The sequence below is a fragment of the Callithrix jacchus genome, chromosome 8 (genome assembly GCF_049354715.1).
Source record: "Callithrix jacchus isolate 240 chromosome 8, calJac240_pri, whole genome shotgun sequence".
Classification (NCBI taxonomy): domain Eukaryota; kingdom Metazoa; phylum Chordata; class Mammalia; order Primates; family Cebidae; genus Callithrix; species Callithrix jacchus.
The window spans coordinates 4,899,010-4,922,626 of NC_133509.1; the positions used below are offsets into that span (position 1 = coordinate 4,899,010).

At 37.8% G+C, this 23,617-nt stretch overlaps 2 protein-coding genes across 23 annotated transcripts in view; one reads left to right on the forward strand and one right to left on the reverse strand.

Annotated features, from left to right (window-relative positions):
• SLTM (SAFB like transcription modulator) overlaps positions 1 to 23,617 on the reverse strand; it is a 58,359-nt gene that overhangs the window by 18,195 nt on the left and 16,547 nt on the right. For 8 of the 22 annotated variants that reach the window (XR_013520670.1, XM_078333255.1, XM_078333263.1 and 5 more), the window contains 11 exons: positions 21,315 to 21,512; positions 20,381 to 20,428; positions 9,900 to 9,927; positions 8,107 to 8,575; positions 7,458 to 7,507; positions 5,511 to 5,629; positions 2,393 to 2,542; positions 2,077 to 2,180; positions 1,804 to 1,970; positions 949 to 1,034; positions 414 to 577 (listed from right to left, as the gene is read on the reverse strand). Coding sequence is in view for 21 of the 22 variants with exons in the window: in XM_078333255.1 (XP_078189381.1) it covers positions 414 to 577; positions 949 to 1,034; positions 1,804 to 1,970; positions 2,077 to 2,180; positions 2,393 to 2,542; positions 5,511 to 5,629; positions 7,458 to 7,507; positions 8,107 to 8,575; positions 9,900 to 9,927; positions 20,381 to 20,428; positions 21,315 to 21,512 (1,583 nt within the window). In the remaining variant the exon portion in view is untranslated. The remainder of the gene's footprint in view (positions 1 to 413; positions 578 to 948; positions 1,035 to 1,803; positions 1,971 to 2,076; positions 2,181 to 2,392; positions 2,543 to 5,510; positions 5,630 to 7,457; positions 7,508 to 8,106; positions 8,576 to 9,899; positions 9,928 to 20,380; positions 20,429 to 21,314; positions 21,513 to 23,617) is intronic. The other 14 variants (XM_078333264.1, XM_035258718.3, XM_078333261.1 and 11 more) reach the window with 5 other exon arrangements.
• Positions 1 to 23,617, forward strand: part of LOC144577266 (uncharacterized) — a 93,719-nt gene that overhangs the window by 2,970 nt on the left and 67,132 nt on the right. The window lies entirely within an intron of this gene.

Sequence of the window (23,617 nt, forward strand, 5' to 3'; positions counted from 1 at the left end):
ACCTCATCTCAAATTTTTCCTTTCAAGTCATGTTTTTTATGGCAGCAGCTTTGGTGTTGAGGAAAGAGCATTGGACTTGGAGTCAGAAGACTTGGGTCTGAGTCCCGACTCTGCCACTTGTTAGCCATGTGGCATTGGAAGAGTCATTTCGCCTCTCTGGGCCTCCATTTTTTCAACTGTGTAATGGGCATAACTAGCCTTACAGAACTGTTGAGTTGGAGATAACAGATGAAAAAGCACTTTGTAAACTATAAAGTGCTATGCAAACTTAATAAATCATTAAAAGCTACCGTACTTCTTTAAGGTGGCAAACAGTTTTCTGTGGGATTACAATTTCCAGAAATCTGGCTTACAGCTAGTGTTAAATATTTACCTATGTTTAAAGACAGGTATAAAACAGACTCTCTTCCTACCTCCGAAGTTCCATTGCTCGTCGCAGCCTTTCAAAACGAAACACATGTTCTTTCAGTCTTTGTTCCTTCATCTTTTCAAAAGTCAAGATCTCTTTCCTTCTGTAGTCTTTATCTCTTTTTTTATCTAGACTGGCTCTCTCCTTTTCCTTACTTCTTCCATGAATCTATAGACAAAAATTATAAACACACTAGAAATTAAAATAATGTGAGGCTTTTTTTTCCTTTTCTTTCTTTTTTTTTTTAAAAGATGGGGTTTCACCATGATGGCCAGGATGGTTTTGAACTCCTGACCTCAGGTGATCCACCCACCTCGGCCTCCCAAAGTGCCATGATTGCAGGCGTCCACGCCCAGTAGAGGCTTTCTTTTTTTTTTTCATGTTTAGCAGGTCATTTAAAAAGTTCAAACGACTAGTAACATTTTCTTTTCTTAGGTTTGCTAGCATGCAAGTAAACAAAGATGGTTATGGGAAAAAAAAAATCATCTCCTTTTGTAAACAGCTTAAGTAGTATACAACCATCCTGATCAGAGACTTACTTTCTCATATCTTCCTCTTCTTGATGGTCTACAATGATCTCCTTTAGTTTGGTCTAATATTACCATATGTCCTGGACTCTTTGAAGCTAAGGGAAAAAATTATACAAAGTAAGTGGCTAAAAATTTTCCTTGAAAAATAAAACAGGTAGGTAAAAATGCTAAATTCTGATAGTCAAAATCCAATACAGGAAATAAAAAACCTACTCATTCTAGAAGAACTTAAATGCAAAGAGTTTTGTTTTGTTTTGCTTTTTTTTTTGAGATGGAGTTTCACTCTTGTTACTCAGGCTGGAGTGCAATGGTGCGATCTCGGCTCACCGCAACCTCCGCCTCCTGGGATCAGGCAATTCTCCTGCCTCAGCCTCCCGAGTAGCTGGGATTATAGGCACGCGCCACCATGCTCAGCTAATTTTTTGTATTTTTAGTAGAGATGGGGTTTCACCATGTTGACCAGGATGGTCTCGATCTCTTGACCTGGTGATCCACCCGCCTCAGCCTCCCAAAGTGCTGGGATTACAGGCGTGAGCCACCGCGCCCGGCCTGCAAAGAGTTTTTTAAACAGTTCAGTCTGCTAACAGAAATTCTTTCAGTGATAGCGAAAAATCCCAAGTCAATACTACTGATCAATGACCATTTTAAGTCAGCCGAGAATATTTAAAGAGCTTAGACAGAACACACTCTGTGTCCCCAGAATAGAAAAGAAGACCCCTCCTCCTACTAGAGTTCCTGTCCTATCACAATGACATCTAACAACAAAGCTTACGTATCTGGATTATAATTTCAGGTTTTCCCTTCCACTGTAAAACTTAAGCAGAAGAAGGCATTAGAAAGGGACTGAAAAGATGTATAGCATACTTATTCGCTTCTTTTCTTCACTTTTTTTAATTGATTCTGATGTTTGGCCACTTGCTCCATTATCATTCTTCTCCTCTTTACCATCTATTTTCTTAGTATCCTTGCTTTCTTTTTTTTCAGATTTCTCAGATGATCTTTTCTCTTCTTTTTTCATAGAGGCTTGTGTCCTGACCATACCACCCCAGACAAAAAAAAACAGAATGAATACTTCCTAATGTAACAACAAAGTCTATCTGCTTATCAAATAAATAAATAAAAATAAAAAATCCTTACTTGCTACTTCTATCACTCATATTTTTTTTATCTCCAGAACTTCTTGAACTGCTCTTTTCATCATTTTCTTTCTTCATTTCTTTCTTAGAGGGATCACCTTTTACCTGAAAGGTTCAAAGCAGAAGAACAATTTATACATGATTATAACAAGTGTGCTAATGGCAGAAAATTGGGAAAACATAGAAAATTATAAGTAAAAACTACAAATAAATAAAAATTAAAAATAATTGCTAATTCTATTCCCTGCTAGTGTTAACAACTGGAGTTGAGAATGAGCCATCAAATTAAACTTGCTTTGATAAAGGGGTAGGCTTACTTTTTCAACAGAAATCAGCTGTCCATGCAGCTCAGTGCGATGAAGATGGGCAATACACCTGGACACCTCTGTGCTTGAAGACATAGTTACAATGCCATAGCATTTTGCCCCAGGACTTCGAGCATTTGTAACTACTTTTGCACTCAGAACCTATAAAATGAGGCTGTAGTTTACAAAGTTTTATAATGTTACAACTACACAAACTTCTAAATATGCGAAACTTTACAACCAAAACTATAAAACTACTTAGATTGAGTTGAAATTTAAAACTGCCAATCTCAAGGAAGAATTCAGGTTATATCTTACTCTGTTTCACATTGTTTTTTGTCTTTTTGAGATGGAGTCTTGCTGTTGCCCAGACTAGAGTGCAGTGGTGCGATCTTGGCTCACTGCAACCTCCGCCTTCCAGGTTCAAGCAATTCCCCTCCCTCAGCCTCCCAAGCAGCTGGAACTGCAGACATGTACCACCATGCCCAGCCTGTTTCATATTCCTGTGATCAGCATCTACCTTACTTATCTTAATAAATATTCAGGGGAACAATTTAAAGGGCCAAAAAGCAATTTAACCTTCTTTTTATGTTTATTTTCTCCCCTCATATATGTAGCCAAAACACAATCTCATCAATGACTTGGTGGCATAATTAATAAAAGCAAATAAACTGGATTTGAATCAAAATATCCCTATCATAGGCCCACCCTGAATGTCTTTCGGGAAAAAATAAGTTTCTAGTATTTTATTGATGAGTATTAACACTTGTCTATAATAAGTAAAGAATCAATCACATATAAAAAAAGCAGACTTAGGCCGGGCGCGGTGGCTCACACCTTTAATCCCAGCACTTTGGGAGGCCGAGGCGGGTGGATCACGAGGTCAAGAGATCGAGACCAACCTGGTCAATATGGTGAAACCCCATCTCTACTAAAAATACAAAAAATTAGCTGGGCATGGTGGTGCGTGCCTGTAATCCCAGCTACTCAGGAGGCTGAGGCAGGAGAATTGCCTGAACCCAGGAGGCGGAGGCTGTGGTGAGCTGAGATCGCGCCATTGCACTCCAGCCTGGGTAACAAGAGCAAAACTCCGTCTCAGAAAAAAAAAGCACCCTCCAAAAAACACCCTAAAGCTTGAAAGACAGCACTTTCCATCTATGTGCTTTTAAAATGTGTATTCTATGAAAGTGACAAATAATTTCAATTCTGTAAGATGGACAGTTAAAGAAACAAGGCAGGGATGGATGAGTGCGAAGAAAAGCAAGAGACAACGATCCACTGCTAAACAGGAAAGTAAAGAAATAAAGCTGGGAAGAAATAAACAGGGAAATAAGGAGTCTTAGGGTGTGGGTGGCTACAACCAATCAACTTCTACCTCAATCCTAGGAAGGGCCAATCTGCCCCAGAGCCATTTAATTTTAAAATCCACAGGTTGTCTTACCAAGTATATGATATCCTCATATAGTTTTACTACCAATAAATACCAGCATTAAAATACTGTTTTCACATTTCTAACAATACATTATTAAAAACAGAACAAAAAAGTGCAACACAGCCTACCATGGGACTACAATTCTCATTGTTCTATATCTGACACCTACAAGAACTTCCTTTACTCTCAGGCAACTCACTAATTAAAGCCAGAGAAAAAACCCTCCTAAAATCAAAAGAACAGGTTTTGGACCAATAGTGGTTATTAATTCAGTAATTTCAATATTTGAAAGCCTATCATGTGCACATGAAGTACAGTAATAAGGTCCCTGACCTCACAGAGCTGGACTACATTAACTACAATGAATGTGAAAAATGACAATGTAAGCAGACAGTATTGAGTGCCCTCCGGGATGCAGCTCACAGTTCAAAGCATTCGTTATTAATTGAGTATGCTTTGACTCCTCCTTCTCTTCCTTTAGGTCTCCCCTTAACTGCCAGAGAAACTTTTCCTGATGAAGTAATCACAGTAAAGCCTCCCCTTTGTAACAACTGTATACTTTTCCTTCACAGCACTTACAACAACTTCTGACTAAGTTTGTGTGTGTGTGTGTGTAGGTTTGGCATGGTGGCTCACATCTAGAATCCCAGCACTTTGGGAGGCTGACATGGGTGGATTACCTGAAGCCAGGAGTTTGAGACCAACCTGGCCAACATAGTAAAAACTCATCTCTACTAAAAATACAAAAATTAGCCAGGTGCAGTTGCTTATGCCTGTAATCCCGGCTGCTAGGGAGACTAAGGCATGACAATCACTTGAACATGGGAGGCAGAGGTCGCAGCGAGCCTAGATTGCACTGCTGCATTCCAGCCTGGGTGGCAAGTGAGACTGCATCTCAGAAGGAAAAAAAAGTTCATATATATAGTTAATATGTTTTATTAGGTTTTAATATATTAAACTTAATATATGTTTATATAAAGTTTAAAAGTATCTATCCATCTATAGCCAGTTTTACATTAAATCTTTTTTTTTTTGAGATGGTGTCTCTTGTGTCGCCAGGCTGGAGTGCAGTGGCAAGATCTTGGCTCACTGCAACCTCCACCTTCTGGGTTCAAGTGATTCTCGTGCCTCAGCCTGCAGAGTAGGTGAGATTACAGGCCTGTGCCACTACGCCCAGCTAGTTCTTGTACTTTTAGTAGAGATGGGGTTTCAACATGTTGGCAAGGCTGGTCTTGAACTCCTGAGCTCGTGATCTGCCCGCCCAGCCTGGACTAGAAGTCTATAACAAAGATCATATCTGGCTCCCCCCAACCCCCCATGAATTATATATCCTATTGCCTAATAATAGTCTAAATATCAATATATTTTCAAGATGTCCAAATCGGGCTCAGCAATGTGTTAGATCCCATGCTACTTGCTAAAAAGTATCACGACGAATAAACTTAGTTCTTGGCTTAAATAGGTTTAAGGTTTGGAATACAAAGATCCCAAAGTCTCAGGGAGAGAGAGATTAAATGATGACACACTATTTATTCCCTAACTCTCATCTACCATTCCCACGGAACTCAGTGATTATGTCTATGACAGTCCTAAGAGATACAATAAATTAGAAGATATTTATGTAATGCCATTTAGAATACAATCCTATTTTCAGATACAGATACTAGAAAGACGGATAAAAAGGTAAACAGAATGTACCTTTCCATATTTGCCAAAGAGGTTCTTCAAATCAGCAGCTTTGGTACTGGATGAAAGTCCACTAACCCAGATATTTTTAGTTGAGCTTCCACTGCTACCACTAGTGCTACTTGTACTTCCTAGAATAGATTTAATATCAGATTTTTAAATACCTCAATCAGAACTTTCACACAAAATTGTAAGGGCCACGTTCTTTTGAAACTGTAATTCTGATAGAATGACATTACGGTATCAAAATCCTGAGAGTTTACTATTAATGAAATCAAACAACAGGCAACATAACTAGTGATGAAAAAAATCTGAATATATGTACATTTCCTACTATAGGAGTTCTAAGTTTAAGAGGGTAAAAAATCAAGTATCTGTCTCGAATTTTTGCTGCTCAGTTTTAATACTTTATACTCTACCACTGCATTGGACAGAGGCAACTAGGAAGCAGTCTTTTAGGAGTGAACAGACTGCTTAATTGCCACATCTGCTGTGGGCTTTAGACCGTGAGAAATTGAAGTGGAAGAAGGAAAGAGTCAGCGCAAGGTAGACACTTTACAGTAACTTATATGGTTAATAACAAAAACTAACCAACCAGTACATCTTCATTCCCTATTACAGAACAGGTAAAACAAAATGGGAATTACATGCAGCTGGATAACTCTAGATTCAGTAAGAAACAACCTTCTAAAACAAAACAACTACAAGGTTAAGATCAGAGATCTCAAAATCCTTTAGAATAGGTAAATTATTATATGAACCATTTCTGTACTATGTCACACACAAATCATGGCTTCATACATATAGAGGCCATATCTTAGGATACAGGCCTAGCCAGTCACCATTTTCTTTAAATGTGGTGTAATAAGCGGGAAATTTTCATTCACTTGACTTTATTTGGAAAACAATTTTTACTAACTTTAAAAGAAACAGTATACAAGCAATTAAAAGGAGTAATTTCTATACTTCACATTATGAAAGAGTAAAAGTTTTAGATGTTTTAAAAAATTACATGTGTTAACAGTTGTGAAAGTACAGTCAGTGTAGCCTTAGAGGGAGAGAAGACAACACATACTGGGCTCAAATATTTTAAATATTAATGGTTGATATTTTTCTGTTCTTAAGAAAGGCATTCATCAAGGGTCTTATGAAATATTAACTCAATGTCTGTGTACCATTTTTATTCCCAGTAACACCTGGGCCCAGATACTTTACTCATTACAGAAAAACCTCTTTTTTCACTAACAGGAAAAAAACGTATTTTTTAAGCAAGACCAGCCAATTCATAAATCACATCCTTACAATTTCTAACTATTAAATAAACTATAGAGGATGCATATAATTCTTCTTTACACACTTAGAAGGTATTTTAAAGCTTTGCAATATCTGAATGTTTTATTTTCCCTTAAAATGCTTTTGTAGAAAATAAGTATTTTTCAAGTAAACACAGCACATGTACAAGATGAAACTGTAGCTCATGGGCATGAGGTAACCAAAGATTTCTCAATACCAGAAACCAACTAAATATTGCGCCTTGAAACTTACAAGAATTAAAAAAAAAAAGAAAGAAAGAAAAACACTGGACTTCACAAATACAAGTATTATTTAAAGACAGAACAAGGAAAAGGTGTGATGATATATAGTAGTTATAAATGAATAACAGAAGATAAAATACTTCTGAAATTATAATGTAAGAAAATATCTATCAATATTCAACACAGATCCTTAGCCAATGGGTTTTTAACATACCCAATACCAGTTTACAAAGTAAACAGTAATGCATCAATCACATTTTCCTGTAATCTATGTAATTCCATAGTTTATATAATGACCATCTCAAGTTACTAGTTTGTCAATAAAATTTTTAAGGACTAAATGTCAAAGAAAACACTGTACAACTACTACTTTTTCATGAAATATGCAAAGTCAACACTGAAACAAACAGGGAAAATCTGTTACCTTTGTCATCTTTAGATGATGTCTTGCTGTCTTTAGATTCCTTTGAAGAGCTAAAGAGGCAAATCACCAGAAGAAAATTGAAAACAAAAACAAAAACCCAAAATCGAACAGCTTGATATTCACTCTATTTCGAACTAGTGCTATTCATACAAATTAACAATTGCAAAGGCCTAGATTAGATCATTTGAACAAAGGACGCCCTGAGGATTCTTGCACTGATTTTCCCCAAGATGCCTGAAGATCTAGATTTTCTGACAATTCTATTCAGTGGAAATATGGCCATCTTCTCCAGATTTCAGGACTGGGACTTGACTTCATTTTGTGTTCTTAGAACTGATAGTTGTTCATTAACCATCATCACAAGGATTTTAAAAAATAAAACACAAAAAAATTGTCAATTTGAAAAACAAAAAACAACAAAAAAACCAAATATATGCTGACATTCGACAATGCAATCAGTAGAACACACTGCATTATTATGAAGATCTTGAAAATTTTTAAAAGTAACTTATGACGGTCAAAAATATTATAGGCAGGATCATAAGACACTAATTACTGTACATGTTCTTGAAGCCACCCCCTTAATGTAGAGTGATCTTATTGAATGCTGGAATTCAGTATCGTAAAGAACTGACATAGAAAAACAAACCTCTTTGCTTGACCAGAGGCCCCAGTAGACGAGGGCCCTTTCTTCAAAGTATCCTTTTCTTTGTCTCCAGATTCTGCTTTCTTAGAACCTTCTCTGGCTTCCTTCTCGACAGGGTCACCCTTCACGCAGTCTTCCTTCTTACCATCTTTATGGTTCGCATTCATCTCATAATCCTTGCTTTCCTTCTCCGGGCTCTGTGCAATGGCGTCCTGCCCATCTTTTGGCTTACTTGCTTCAGAATCTGTAATTTTCACATTTTTACCTGTTTCTAGGAGGTCATCACCATCAAAATCCAGAGTGATGGCATCTTCAGCCTGGATTGTGACCGAGATGTTGTCATCCTCAGCTTCTTTCACAGTCGTATGAGCTTCCATCTCTTCATGAGCTGTGTGATCAGCCTCAGCTAGGCTCCCTTCTGAAGGAAGAGGTTTAGATACTTCTTGTGTACCATCACCAGAACCTGCTATATCTAAGAGGATTTAACAGGAATAAATATGGCAAAACAAGAAGTTTAAACAATTTCATATTCATAAGCTAGAATAGGACCTAGAAAATATAAAGCCAGTTATTAGCACTGATGGAAAGTTAGGGAAAAAAAAGCACAAGGGTATTAACTAATATAAACAATCCTTTACCCAGGATCACTTATTCTTCATGGAAAAAATGATTTCTACATACAAACACCAAACAACAATAGTGAGAAAATGGTTCCATCCTGAAGATACCAGCTCTTCATTTCTGGTTATAAGTTAATGGCACATGGAAGATTTTGTTCCTCCATGGGACAGTGACAAAAGTGCAGATTGTTGTTCAATGTTCAAATTATCCTGGGATTGAACCCTAGTGACCTTCAGAACTCCCATGGTGACTTCTCGCAAGGTCACAGTCTGAGGATATCAGTCAGTCTTCAAAGTATTTCAGGGCTCCCTCTTTTCCAATCTTCAACACTTGAGTAGTCCAGAGTCGTATGGAAAACCAGTAGAGAAGGCTCCGAAGATGCTCCTGCTCCGTAAGGTTCAGGAAATCGGTTATTTCCAGTCTTCACCCTGTCCAGTCAGTCTGCAATTACTGTTTTCAAAGATGTCTTGCATTCCCCCAAAATAGAAAGGCTTCGGGCATGTGAGATTTTCAGTCAGTAGCTTTACTTCACCATTGCTTCTCAGCTCTTTATTTGCCTTGGTTAACCCTGCTTCATGTCCTTTCTAGTCCAATGTAGGATCCTTTGACTTCTGTACAAGGACTCTTCCATAACCTCCTACTGACCACATGTATTGCTACTGTTGCCCCTGTAATTGTACTGAATGAGACAGCTCGTCTAAACTACTAAAATTGTCAGACGACTGTATGAGTTTCTCTAAGCAGCAAACACAAAGTCAGTCTCCTGATCATTCATCATTTTTAGGACTAGTTGTAAAACTCACAGTGAGTTATGCACTAGGACTCCAATAAGCACATGTGAGTTACTGCAGTGTCAGTCTTAAGAATTTAATCAACTTACCGTATACCAGAAGTAATTTTAAAAATAAAATTAAAATTGGGTTAAATAAAAAACAGCATTGTTCACCACAGTAACTGACATGTACTATTAAGTTGGAATATATCTTTAGTTTCTAAAGAAAATTAAAACCAACTGGAAAATAAAATCAAGATGCAACTTCATTCACTAAATAGATAAATCTGAAAATAAACTAATTTCAAAAATAAGATTTCAAAAAAGGAATGCTTTATTTTCACAAAATTTGCTGTTTTCTAAATGTTAGCAATTTTTAAACTCTATTTAGCATCAAACATACCTTTCTCATTTTCTTCTTCCTCACCATCCTGAAATTCAAAGAATAATCAAATGTAAAATGAATTCACGTAAAACTATATTTTAGTAATAGTACAAAACCAGCCAAGTTAAAAGTGGTGGATAAGTTAATAATATTATTTAGGGATACCTAACACTAACAAATAAATAGGCTATTCCATTCAAAACCAGAGTCGTTGTAGAGACATACGTGGTACAAGTTTGGTACATTTTAGAAAAGAGGTTTATCTATCAATGAGTAGATCAACAAAAAACTAGATTAGCCTCAATATTCAAAACTAGTTTGTATGACCCAATTCTTACTCATATTAAAGAGCTGTCAATAAGAAGACTAACCTGATGACATATTTTATGTCACTCAGTTCACGGGTACTCTTAGGTAAGACTTATTTTATTCAAAATAGTACCAGAAAGTATAATCTGTAGACATAACTTTCAAGTGCTTGAAGACACAGTAATAAACAAAACAAACAAACAGCACTCCCCTTTAAGTATATTAGACATTAGAAGAATAGTTACTACGTCAGTTTCAAATTATTCATTCTTTTAATGTGTTAAAAATGAGTTCGTATCACACCACTGTACTCCAGCCTGGGTGACAGAGTGAAACCCTGTCTCAAAAAAAAAAAAGTTCATAGTTGTCACACATATACTGATGGCCAAGCCAATTTTAAAATGGTTTTGTGCTATAGATAATCAAAACAAGTAACGCATACATTAAAAAACAATGATTTTTTGCTTATATAAATTAGAAATCCAGTAGAATTAAAAAAAAGAAAAAAGATTTTAATTTTAAAATTTTGACAGTTTCACTAAAATTAAAATTAGGAATGTGCTAGCTTAAAAATAGAAGTCTCATCAATGGGAGAAGCTTAATTTACTCTACCAAGCAAATACTGCAAAAATTACTGAAGTGATCACACCAACATGGAACCAACATTTTCCCAAATACAAAACTGTAAAGAATAAGGTAATAAGCATTATAATCTCAATAAGTGAAAAAAACTAAAGAATCATTTTACTTTTTAGAGACGAGTCTTGCTATTGAAGCTCAGGCTGGTCTCGAACTCCTGGCCTCAACCTGATCTCTCGCCTTATCCTCCCAAGTAGCTGGGATTAGAGGCGCAAACCACTTAAGATTGGCTTAAGAGTTTGTTTTTGTTTTTGAGACAGGTTCTTGCTCTGTCATCCAGGTAGATAGAGTGAAGCAGCATGATCACAGCTCACTGTAGCCTCGATCCTCCTGCCTCAGCCTCATGAGTAGCTGGGACTACAGATGTGTGCCACCACGTCCAGCTAATTTTTAAAAATATTCTAATTGAAGGTGAGGTCTTGCTATGTTGCCCATGCTGGTCTGGAACTCCTGGGCTCAAGCGTCCCTCCTACCTCAGCCTTCCAAAGTTCTAGGATTACAGGGCAAGCCTCTGTGCCTTAACAAGTGTTTTAATAACTTTTTTTTTTTTAAGATGGAGTTTTGGTCTGTTACCCAGGCTGGAGTGCAATGGCACAATCTTGTCTCCCTGCCACTCCCACTTCCTGGGTTCAAGCAATTCTCCTGCCTCAGTCTCCCAAGGAACTGGGATTACAGGTGCCCACCACGACGCCTGGCTAATTTTTGTATTTTTGTGTAGATGGATGTTAGCCAGGCTGGTCTCGAACTCCTGACCTCAGGTGATCCACCCACCTCAGTCTCCCAAAGTGTTGGGATTACAGGTGTGAGCCACCTCGCCTGGCCTTTAATAACTTTTAAAAGAAAAACTAAGCAGAAGTATGTTGTTTAAAGTCAGGTGATGTGAAACTTGTGAAATTACCACATACAAAGCCTTAGAGCAGTGGTTCTCAAACTTGAGCATGCATCATAACCCCTGGTGGGCTTGGGCTTGCTAAAATCAAACTGGTTTTCTGATTCAGAAGGTCTAGAGTGAGGCTTAAGAATGTGCATCTCTAACAAGGTTCCAGGTGATAGTGATGCTGCTGGTACAGAGAGGACACTGAGAATTACTGCTTTTACAGAATGACAACCTCTCAGTTAAAAAAAAAACAACAAAACATAAGTATAACTTTAAACAGCATATTTATAATACAATTTTAGATTCATATAAAAGCGTGCACTTCTTAAAAATGTCAAATATTTTACAATGTGCTCAAAAGTACATTTGGATAATTTGTCTATTTAAATTCCCTCCTTCCTTTCTTTTTTCTTTTCTTTCCCTTTGCCCCTCTCCCTCCCTCCCTCCCTCCCCCTTCCTCTCTCCCCGCTCCCTCCCCTCCTCCCTTCCTTGCTTCCTTCCTTCTTGTGTGTGTGTTCTCTTTTTAAGTTCTTTCTTTCTTCCACTCTCTCTTTTTCTTGCTTTCTCTACCTTGTGTGTGTGTGAGAGAGACAGCAGGTCTCACTCTGTCACCCAGGCTGGAAGTGCAGTGATGTGATCTCGGCTCACTGCAACCACTGCCTCCCAGGCTCAGGTTTATTCTCCCGCCTCCGCCTCCTGAGTAGCTGGAACCACAGATGTGTGCCACCACAACTGGTTAATTGTTTTGGTATTTTTTTGGTAGAGACAGGGTTTCACCATGTTGGCCAGGCTGGTCTTGAGCTCTTGAGCCAGGCAATCCACTGGCCTTGGCCTCCCAAAGTGTGGGGATTGCAAGCATGAGTCACCATGCCCAGCCAACCATAATTTCTATGAAATTATTTTATTAATAAATGATATATGGACTAACTTAAAGTGTGCCAACTAGGGAATGACCAATTATTTTACAACTAAAGTACATGAAAGAAACTAAAAATACTTAAAAACTCAGCCATAAGAAGTAAAATAGTCCAGAACTAGTAAATTACCAATTGATAGCAGTGTAAATTCTAACACTAAATAAGTCCATTACACTGTGCTCTAAGAATCTCTCTCTCTTTTCTTTTTGTTTTTGAGACAGAGTCTTACTCTATCACCCAGGCTGTAGTGCAGTGGCGCGATCTCAGCTCACTGCAACTTCCACCTCCTGGGTTCAAGTGATTCTCAAGTCTCAGTTTTCCCAGTAGCTGGGACTACAGGCATGCACCACCACACCCGGCTAATTTTTGTATTTTCAGTGCAGATGGAGTTTCCTCATGTTGGCCAGGCTAGTCTTGAACTCCTGGCCTCAAGTGAACTCCTTGCCTCGGCCTCCCAAAGTGCTGGGTCTACAGGTGTGAGCCACTGTGCTTGGCCTCTAAGAATGTCTTAATAAATTGTTTTACTACAACATATTTGTAAGCATTATGTGTCCAATCTGCAATATTTGGAAAGGAAAGGAAAACACTTTAACGTGGGTGGAATGGTAGACAGAGTAAGCAAGGGAAGAATGAGTTATGCTTGAATTATGGATAAATCTTTTTCTTTCAAACTCTCTTTTAGTTTAGTAATTTTTCTTGAGGGAATAAATAAACTGAGACACCTGAGCTTTTTAAAGCAGAATAAATGAACTTAAAGAATGCAACATGTGGTCGGGCGTGGTAGTTCACGCCTGTAATGTCAGCACTTTAGGAGGCAAAGGCAGGAAGTTAGCTTGAGTTCAAGAGTTCAAAACCAGCCTGCGCAACCTAGTAAAAACCCTGTCTCTACTTTAGAAAAAAAAAATATTTTTAAAGAAAAAATAAAAGAAATATTTTTTAAAAGATGCAATTTGACTCTCCTTATCTACCTTGAATCCCAAGAGCACACCACTTCCAAGTTATTATTTTAGAGATGCAATACTGAGAGCTTCAAGAAAAGAAAATATCCAAATCATAGGCTATTTTACAAAGTAAAAGTTTAAAAATACCATGATGTAAAACACAAAGTCTGTTCTAACGTAGTTCCTGTCAATTATAGTGTTATTTCTAGTTGCTGAAGTAACTAGTAAGGTTTGTCTTACTTGCTGCAGAATTTTTAGGTATTTATCTTAGTAATTCAGCATTTCTTCTGAAGGGTTTCATAATTTAAAGAGAAACTTTATGACATACACTTAAATGTCGCTAGGGAAATGGCCTGACCCAGCTTCTAGAAGACAGAACTAATTACAATGCGGGTGAAGTACAAAACAACTTGGGTTAAGTAGAAAAAATGAACCATAGAAATGCTGTTTATTTTACTATGCGGCATTGCAGCAACCACAGCACACCCAAAGTCCTAAATAAGCCCAAAATATTTGCAATAAGGAAACAAACTAAGAAATACAATGGGAAATTTCCCGTCTTTAGATATATATGCACAGACATGATATGTGACTATATGAAAACAATATCCCCCATTGAAAACTGTTTTTTTTTCCAAATGAGGAATATAGCAAATAAGTAAATGTAAAGCATTTATTTATTAAATGTAAAGCATCCTTTTAAGTCAACCATTCAAGTTTGTCCCGAAAAAGAATACTTCACATGTGAACAAGAAGCAAATATCTGTAAGGTAAGTACTCATTTTGTTTATCTTCATAGTAGGATCTGCAATCCTTAGTCAAATGCTAAAGGGCTTACATAAAGCTCCTTTATTTATTTTCATTTCATCCTAGGAGCAGCAATAACTAATCAGAGACAAAGACAAGCCTAGGATTTGTTTTCAGTTAACCAAGTATTTACTACACATGCACTTCTGTTGCTTCCCACGGTTTATCTTATGATAGATGCACATGTGCAGGCCGAGTAAAATGACCTCCTTTCCCTGACCTGAAATGTAAACCTTCAAAATAACTTTAAACCATGACTTACCTAGCTGGCAAGATGCAAAACATTGGCACATTACGTACTCAAAAACTACGTGTTGAATGAATAATTTACTAAATAAATGTACTTTAAGACTGCTGTTTTTAGCTTGAAAGACTGAACTAACTGCTTGATTTTTATGTATCTGAGGGGCTTAACTGGCATTATGTTAAGTACAACACAACTCTCAGAAAACATCTGCTAGCATGGTGTTATTCAGTGAAAAGAACATCACACTGGGCATCATGCCACCTAGGTATTTACCCTGTCTTTATCACTGAAACGGTTTCACTCCGTGGTATGTCATCTATCTGGATGAATTTACCTATAAAATGGAGTTCACATGTGAACTATGTAAGATATTATCAAGAAGTGAGTAAGGTAATGGATGTAAAAAGTTGTCTGTGAATAGTAAAGCACTAAATAAAAGAGAGAGAGATATGAAAGAAAGCTTTGTGGAGGAGATAGAGGTGAATCTGGCCGTGAGAGGTATATAGATTTCATGTGACAAAAAAAAAAGTAAGATTTCTGAGGTCAGTGAAACATTAGGGGCAAAAGCAAATAGAAGAAAGGAAGACACATGATGTTACCATAGACAGAAGAGGTTCTTGAGATTTTAAAGAATTAAAGTTAAGTCCAGGCATGGTGCCTCATGACTGTAATCCAAACACTTGGGAGGCCGAGTTGGGTGGAATGCTTGAGCTCAAGAGTTCAAGACCAGATTGGGCAACAAGGCGAACCCCCATCTCTACAAAAAAATACAAAAGTTAGATGGGTGTTGTGGTGCACGCCTGTAGTCTCAGCTACTGGGGAGGCTAAGGTGCAGTGATCACTTGAGCCCGGGAGGCCAAGGCAGCAATGAGTGGAGATCACATCACTGCATTCCAGCCTGGGCAACAGAGTGAGACCCTATCTCAAAAAAGTAAAAATAAAAATAAAGCATTAGCAAACAAGAACATTTTAGAGAAAAAGCTCCAGAAATTTCTCAAGTAAGCAGTATGTTCAAGTTAGTAAAACAACACTACAAATGACCACTAATTGTACATATACTACATGCGAATCTATGATTAGTCCCTACATTAACTAAGAATTATAGTATTCATTTATAGACACAGCAGTTGTGCCACAATCACAATGTTGTAATTACGTAACAGAAGGAGAATCTGAACCAAAGTCTACCTCGTGTAACTGCCCAGAGGCTAATGCCCAAAGATTTCAGCTTCAAGTCCATGCCTGAGGACTGGCTGGACATAGACATATCCCTACACAGATATGCTGCATCTGTGTGTACACACACACACACACACACACACACACAGACACACGCACTTTTTATTTTTTGAGACAGAGTCTTGCTCTGTTGTCAATGATGGAGTGCAGTGGCACAATCATAGCTCACTGCAGCTTCAACCTCCCAAGATGAAGCGATCCTCCCACCTCAAACTACCACCTGAGTAGCTAGGACCACAGGTGAGCACCATCACACCCAGATAACTTTTGCATTTTTTGTAGAGACAGGGGTTTGCCTTGTTGCCCCTTGTGGCCTCGAACTCTTGAGCTCAAGTGATCTGAATGCCTCAGCTTACCAAGTACTGGGATTATAGGCATGAGCCAGTGCATCCCGCCAGATTAAATTTTCTAACTTTTCTGAGATAGGGTCTTGCTCTATTGCCCAGGTTGGAGTACAGTGGCACAATCTTAGCTCACTGCAGCCTCGACCTCCTGGGGTCAAGTGATCTTCCTGGCTCAGCCTCCTAAGGAGCTGGGAGTAGAGGCATGGACTAGCACGCCCAGCTATTTTTAAAGTTTTTTTGTATAGACAGGGTGTTGCTATGGTGCCCAGGCTGATCTTGAACCCCTGGCCTTAAGCAATCCTTCTACCTCAACCTTCCAAAGTGCTCTGATTACAGGTATGAGTGATCACATCTGGCCCAGACTAAACTTTCAAAACCAATACCTAACTACTGAAAATAAATGAAACAAATCAACCTAGACATGTATCAGTGGGTGACAAAACCGTATAGAATAGAACAGATTTAAAACAGGGATTTGTTCATCCCCAGAGGGGAACATCCGTGCAAAAAATATGTCTCAAAAAAATGTTAAATTCCTTTCAGTAACTACACTGGTAGTGTATTATCGTTCTAAAGTTGTTGTATGTGTACCGTGAGATAAGGGAAAGGATTATCTTGGAAGTACCATATGAATTGAAAGTCTACTTGACCTTAAAAGTAAAAACAAGCAAAAACAAAGAAATCTCCAACATTTTCTCTAGGACCGTACACCGAAAAGACCTAGAAACAATGAACAACTCAGTAGCAGTGAATACCTCCACCACCTAGATTGTTGTCTTAAAATACCACTTACCACTATAAGGAAGAAATGTCTAATTATAGGTCTAGAGCAGGAAATGGCATATCTACATACTAGCAAGCAAGGAATCAGTCTTCTGGGATCATGCTGAAAGGACTCAGGAGCCAACGTTAAGAGGCTCTCACTATGTGGAACAATTTAAGCATTAAGGATAATAACTGCAATGGACCAAAATACATTACATAGATTCAAATCCATGAGTTCAAAATGAATCTACAGGGAGAAAAAAGGAAAAATTAAGAACTAACTGACCACTGTCTTACAAGCCAGTGAACCAGCTCAATATTCTGAAAATTGGTAAATAAAAAGGAAAGAATCAAGCATATATCCTGGCTTCCCTGTGTAAATGATACCACTGGGTAACCAAATAGTAAATAAGGGAAAGTTTCTCTTTCTAGAAACATTCCAACGACTAAGGACTAAGGAAGAAATGGCAGAATTAGAATAGCACCCCTTTGCAACCCCTGTGGGGTTTGAATCATCAGTGATTGGTCCGATCACAAAAAGACAACCAGATACCATGCACATCCAAACAGAATACAGTACTACACCTACGAGGTGGCTGTGTGTGCTGGGGTGGGGTGTTAACGCCGAATCTGACAGCAAGCCTCTAGATGCTACAGCCAATTTACAAAAAACACAATAAACAAAGGAATATGTTGAACACCACCATAGGAATGCAATCAGCAAAATCTAGGCCTTGGAAGCTCTACGGTAGCAATTGGCAAACTACAGAAGATTCCATTTTTGCCAACCCCTGCTCTAAGGGATAAACAACTCGATGTTTTCCACAAATAATATAGTAAGAGGAAAAAAGATGGAAGGGAAAACCTAAAGATTAAAAGAGACCTAAAACATTTCAATCAATCACAATATGCAGATCTTACTGGTATCTAGATTTAAACAAGACATAATAGGGGGAAAAAACCTATAGAAAACTGAACATTTGAATCCTGTATATTTCATAATATCAACATTTACATCTTAGGAGTGCTAATGTAAAAAGTAAGAGTTCTCTTTTAGAGATACAAACTGAAATTTTTCAAGGGAAATAGGTTTGGATTTGTTTCAGAATAATGCAGAAGGGTGAAAGTAAATAGAGGCATAGAGGACAATAAGACTGGCCATAATTGAAAGCAGCTGAAACTAGGTGACTGTTACACTATGAAGTATCCCTGAATGCACAAAGTAATACATTCAGTAAGGATGTTTAGAAACATTAGATCATAATGAAACACAGATACATTTATGTTTCTAGATGTTCCACTAGACATTATTTAGAAACAGAAAAAGGTTATTTTAAAGAAGTTCTCTAAAATGTAACCTCATCTTTTGCTACAATGTGGCAAAATCTTGCTCCCTAATAAGAAATACATAATTGGTCTTCCTTTAGATACTTTATTTTCATCTGTTTAAACAGGTGAAATAAATGTTCCTAACAAAGTTTATTATTTAAGTGGGGATCCTTAGATATGATGCCTTCATACAAATCCCAACATGCACAACTAGGAGTTGTCCTTGATGTAAGCTAATTTCTAACTGCCTCAACTTCCGCTTTTTGCAAATCAGTAATCTAGAAAAGATACTCCCTCAATCTGAGAGTTAATCTTCCTCAAGATTCTTTGTTTTTGAGACGGGAGTCTTGCTCTGTTGCCTAGGCTAGAGTGCAGTAGCTTGATCTTGTCTCAATGCAACCTCAGCCTTTCACGTTCAAGTGATTCTCCTGCCTCAGTCCCAGCTGGGACTACAGGCAACAACCACCATGTCGGGCTCATTTTTTATATTTTTAGTAGAGACGGGGTTTCACCACATTGGCCAGGCTAGTGTCGAACTCCAGACCTTGCGATCCGCCTGCCTCGGCCTCCCAAACTGCTGGGATTACAGGTGTTAGCAAATGCACCCGGCCCCTTATACATTCTTTATCACTAGGAAATCAATGTACTTAGGGGCAGGCCCACAGACATTCACCATCCTAACATTTCCTTCTTGAATATTCCAACATTTCTCCCCAAAACGCAATTTCTCCTCCACTGCAACACACAGAGAGGCAATACATAGCCTCACAGCATTTGTGGCTCGCTCACCAGCATTTCAAAGGCAAGAAGAATGCTGCAGAAAAGAAAGCATGCAGAGGCAATCGACTAAGCAGTGCATGAACACAAGCCCCAGTGCTCTTCTAGGCAGGACTACCTAGAGGAAGTAACTGACACGATCACAATTTTTCCTGAATCTAGTAAACAAAGGAACCATATGCTTAATTGAAAGTACACCATTTAAAGAGGACACAATCCTGCTTGGATAACTACGGTAATTCCAGAGCTAACACATGCCAACAGGCGCTGACTCCCTTCAAAGGGTGATGCTGATGCATGCATTTATCAGATTAAAACCAACTTGGATCAAAACCACCAAACTGTCTGTTTTGTTTTTGAGACGGAGTTTCGCTGTTGTTGCCCAGATGGGAGTACACTGGCAGGATTTCAGCTCACCACAACCTCCGCCTCCTGGGTTCAAGCAATTCTCCTGCCTCAGCCTCCTGAGTAGCTGGGATTACAGGCACGCGCCACCATGCCCAGCTAATTTTTTTTGTATTTTTAGTAGAGATGGGGTTTCATGGTGTTGACCAGGATGGTCTCAATCTCTTGACCTCGTGATCCACCCACCTCGGCCTCCCAACGTGCTGGGATTACAGGCTTGAGCCACCGCGCCCGGCCCTGTCTCTGGTTTTTATAAGATTAAAAATAAAAACAAAGAGGACACAAAAACAAGGATTCTTTAGTTACAGTTATGAGGGAAAAAAAGGATAATTTTTTAATGCAGAAATTATAGATGTCTATTTATAGCATCTGTAAGTCACTTTAAAACATACACTATATGTATCATATATAGCAGCAACAAACGTTATTACACATTGAAGTGCAGTAATATTCAACACATACACACACCCCCCCCAAGTAAATTTCTAGAAATTAATCATTTTTAGACTACGCTTATTATAGGAGTGTTAACAAAATTTTAAATAAAGCTTTGAAAAGGATATTAGTACTTTTAAATGACTTATTTTATACCAAGTGACAAGAAAAAAATCAAGAAGAATGTAGACTTCTCAAAAGACTAGTAACCAGAGTTAGGTTTTACAGAAAAGATGGCCTTTTTTCTAAAATTCTGAAGATGATGGGAAACTCATAGTAACTCCAATTATCTTTCAGGCAACAGAAATTTCAGCTGCCAACAGTTTTAAGCACTTTGTGTATGTCATGTAAATAACTCATTATTAAATTTAACAGTTTAAATTAAAGAATTATGAAGTCAAAATAAGATTCCTTTTCCAAGCCCTTCCACCCGCAATATTGAATTCATAGGACTAAATGTAAACTTACTTGGGCTGTTAGAAAGGTATCATCTTCACCTTCTTGAGCTTCAATTTCCTAAGTAAAAGGGTATACAATAGCTTTGCTTTACAAAATATCTGCGTAACAGGAGAATGCTTTCATGTTTATACCTGCTTATCATTTGCCTTGTGTTCTGTATAATATCTATGACACCATCGGTGCTTAATATTCAGACTATACTTCTTATGCCAAAAAAAAAAAAAAAAATTTAGCCATGTTGCTAGAGAATTAGAAACATTTCTCTTGAGCCTCTCATTTATTAGGGTAGGTAGAAGGGAAGTGTTTTAACCATGAATACTAACATCAGGGACTCCTTAACCCACTGACTTCCTTAAAATGCAGTAACATACTTTAAAGCAGCACAAATGGTCCGTAAATGATAATAAATGAAATATTATCTACTTTAAAATTAAATTTTCATAAGTAATTCCCCACCCTTGATATAACCAAAGAAATGTAAATTAAAGCAACCTTTTATACCTGCTAAGGTAGCAGAAGGGGGAAAAAAGCATGTCACTAAGTAATGTTGGCAATGCCAGAATGAAACTGATACATTCATTCATCGTGGAGTAGGAAAAAAGCCTTAAAACTTAAAATGTGTCAAATTAAAGAAGTATCTATTAGATATGTAGAAATCAGTCTAATAAATTAGGGTAAAATTACGAAATTATATGTTACATGAAAATACAGAATAAATAGCAACTTATTGTATAACAACTATGTAAAAATATATATTATATGAAATAAGCAAAAATTTAAAAGATTGCCTAAGGTGGTAGGAATTTAGATGACTTATAAGTAGCTTTAATAACCATCTTTTAAAAATTCTGAGACTTCCAAATTGAACTAGGAAAAAAAAAACTTTTTATTATTTAAAACTTAATGTATCTGTGTCATGTTTTAAAAAAAACTGGCTAAAGACCTGACTTTCGATGTCCTCTTTTTCTCTATCTTCTACTGCGTCTGCCTCTATTAATTCATGAGCTCTCTTGTTTTCTTCTGCAGAGAGTAACTCCTTGGAACGCACATTTTCTTCTTCATTTTCACCAAATTCTTCAGAGTCCTTTAGTTCATCATTTCCATCTTGCTCTTGTGCCTCTTGATTCTCCAATTCACAGTCCTTTTAATGGTAAGAAAATTTGGTACAACTAGAGGCAAAGTAGCGTGGGCTATCCACCTAACGTTTTTGGTAATTTATACCTTTAAATGTGTCAAATTTGATCATATTTTAATATTCCCAAAGTTCAATCATTTTACCTTATATATTAACTGTGTCTTTAAAAATAGGTCTAATACCAAGATTATCATACATGAATCTGAGTTCTCAAATCTCTCATATTAAAATGCACAATAATTGAATTGCTACTAGAGATGCCCTAAATTCCAGTTATTTAATATTTACCAAGCCAGCTCTAGGAGCTGTCCAGAAAATACAGCTTGATTTCTCTATGTGCCACAGATTGAGTTAACTTCAAAGACCTTAGAAGTCTTATACACTAAAACCAAATTTATTTCTGATAATAAGAAACTCCTAACTGCTGCATCAATGACTGTTCTTGAGAAATATGCCAATAACTAATTAAAATGTATTTGCTTTGAAAGTTACCACTGTGCCAAATGCCAATTAGGAAGGGGAACATAGGTTGTGATTGGTCTGTTTGCCTTTCAAAGTTTATGGATATATGGTACTTCAGTGAAAACAAAATCAGCAGTCTGCCTAATTTCCTCTGATTAAGTGCAGAGAAAGGAGTGAAAGCAATAAACATTCCTTCCTTTTTTTGTTTTTTTTCCTGTTCTTATGGTAAATCCAGCAGATTTAAGAAAAGGTTTCTTTTCTTTTTTTTTGAGACGGAGTTTCGCTCTCGTTACCCAGGCTGGAGTGCAATGGCGTCATCTCGGCTCACAGCAACCTCCGCCTCCTGGGTTCAGGCAATTCTCCTGCCTCAGCCTCCATAGTAGCTGGGATTACAGGCACACGCCACCATGCCCCGCTAATTTTTGTATTTTTAGTAGAGACGGGGTTTCACCATGTTGACCAGGATGGTCTTGATGTTTGACCTTGTGATCCACCCGCCTCGGCCTCCCAAAGTGCTGGGATTACAGGCTTGAGCCACCGCGCCCGGTCAAGAAAAGGTTTCTTGGTTAAAAGGTGAATGAGGCTGAGGCATGACTAATAATCATTCACAGCTAAACTGCAGTGAGGAAATTGAAATTTCTATCTAGAGGTGGGCACAGAGAAGGAGTATGATTATTTTGGAATGTAGTGTGCTTGGGAAGCAGAGGATATCTTGTTTGACCAAACATATTACAGTATGAGTGGGGGAATGGTAGGGGTTGAAAATGAAGTACCTAGCTGTATTATGACAGAACAGGCACAAGAAAGATCAAGGGAAGTTACCAAGGTGATCTCACCCATTCTGAAGTGCCAACTTTGACTAATTTCCTCCCTTATTCACAGAAGCAATTTGTATACTATTCTGGCATTTAGGCAATCGGTGAAATTTACCCACCATTACTGTATAAATCCCAAAATTATCAACCGTGGGAGATGGGAAAAATACATTCACTTAATTTCTATCAAATACATCACATATATGTTGATACTTCCAAAAATAAACTGAAGATATGTTTCAACAGAATTTTTTAAAAAGCTCCTAGAACCAGGCGTGGTGGCTCACGCCTGTAATCCCAGCACTTTGGGAGGCCGAGGCAAGTGGATCACGAGGTCAGGAGTTCGAGACTAGCCTGGCCAACATGGTGAGACCCCATTTCTACTAAAAATACAAAAATTAGCCAGGCCTGGTGGCGTATGCCTGTAATCCCAGCTACACAGGAGGCCGAGGCAGGAGAATCGAACCTAGGAGGCGAAGGTTGCAGTTAGCCAAGATTGCACCACTGCACTCCAGCCTGGGTGACAGGGTGAGACTCCATCTCAAAAAAAAAGCCAAAAAACAAACAACAATAGCAAAAAGCTCCCCTGTTCTTCTAGACATTATGACCACTTTTATTTAATAATAACACAAAGGCATCCTTTGCAGCACATATAAGAGAGAATACTATTATTCTTCTGAATAGATGTATACAGCTTCTTAGGACATTTCAAACAACTGCAACATTTTTATGAACTGAAGAGCTAAACAAACATGTTTGAAAAGTAAAAGATTTTTTACTGAGTCATAATGCTTTTACAGCTTATGGAAAATCTCAACTTAATCATACACTTAC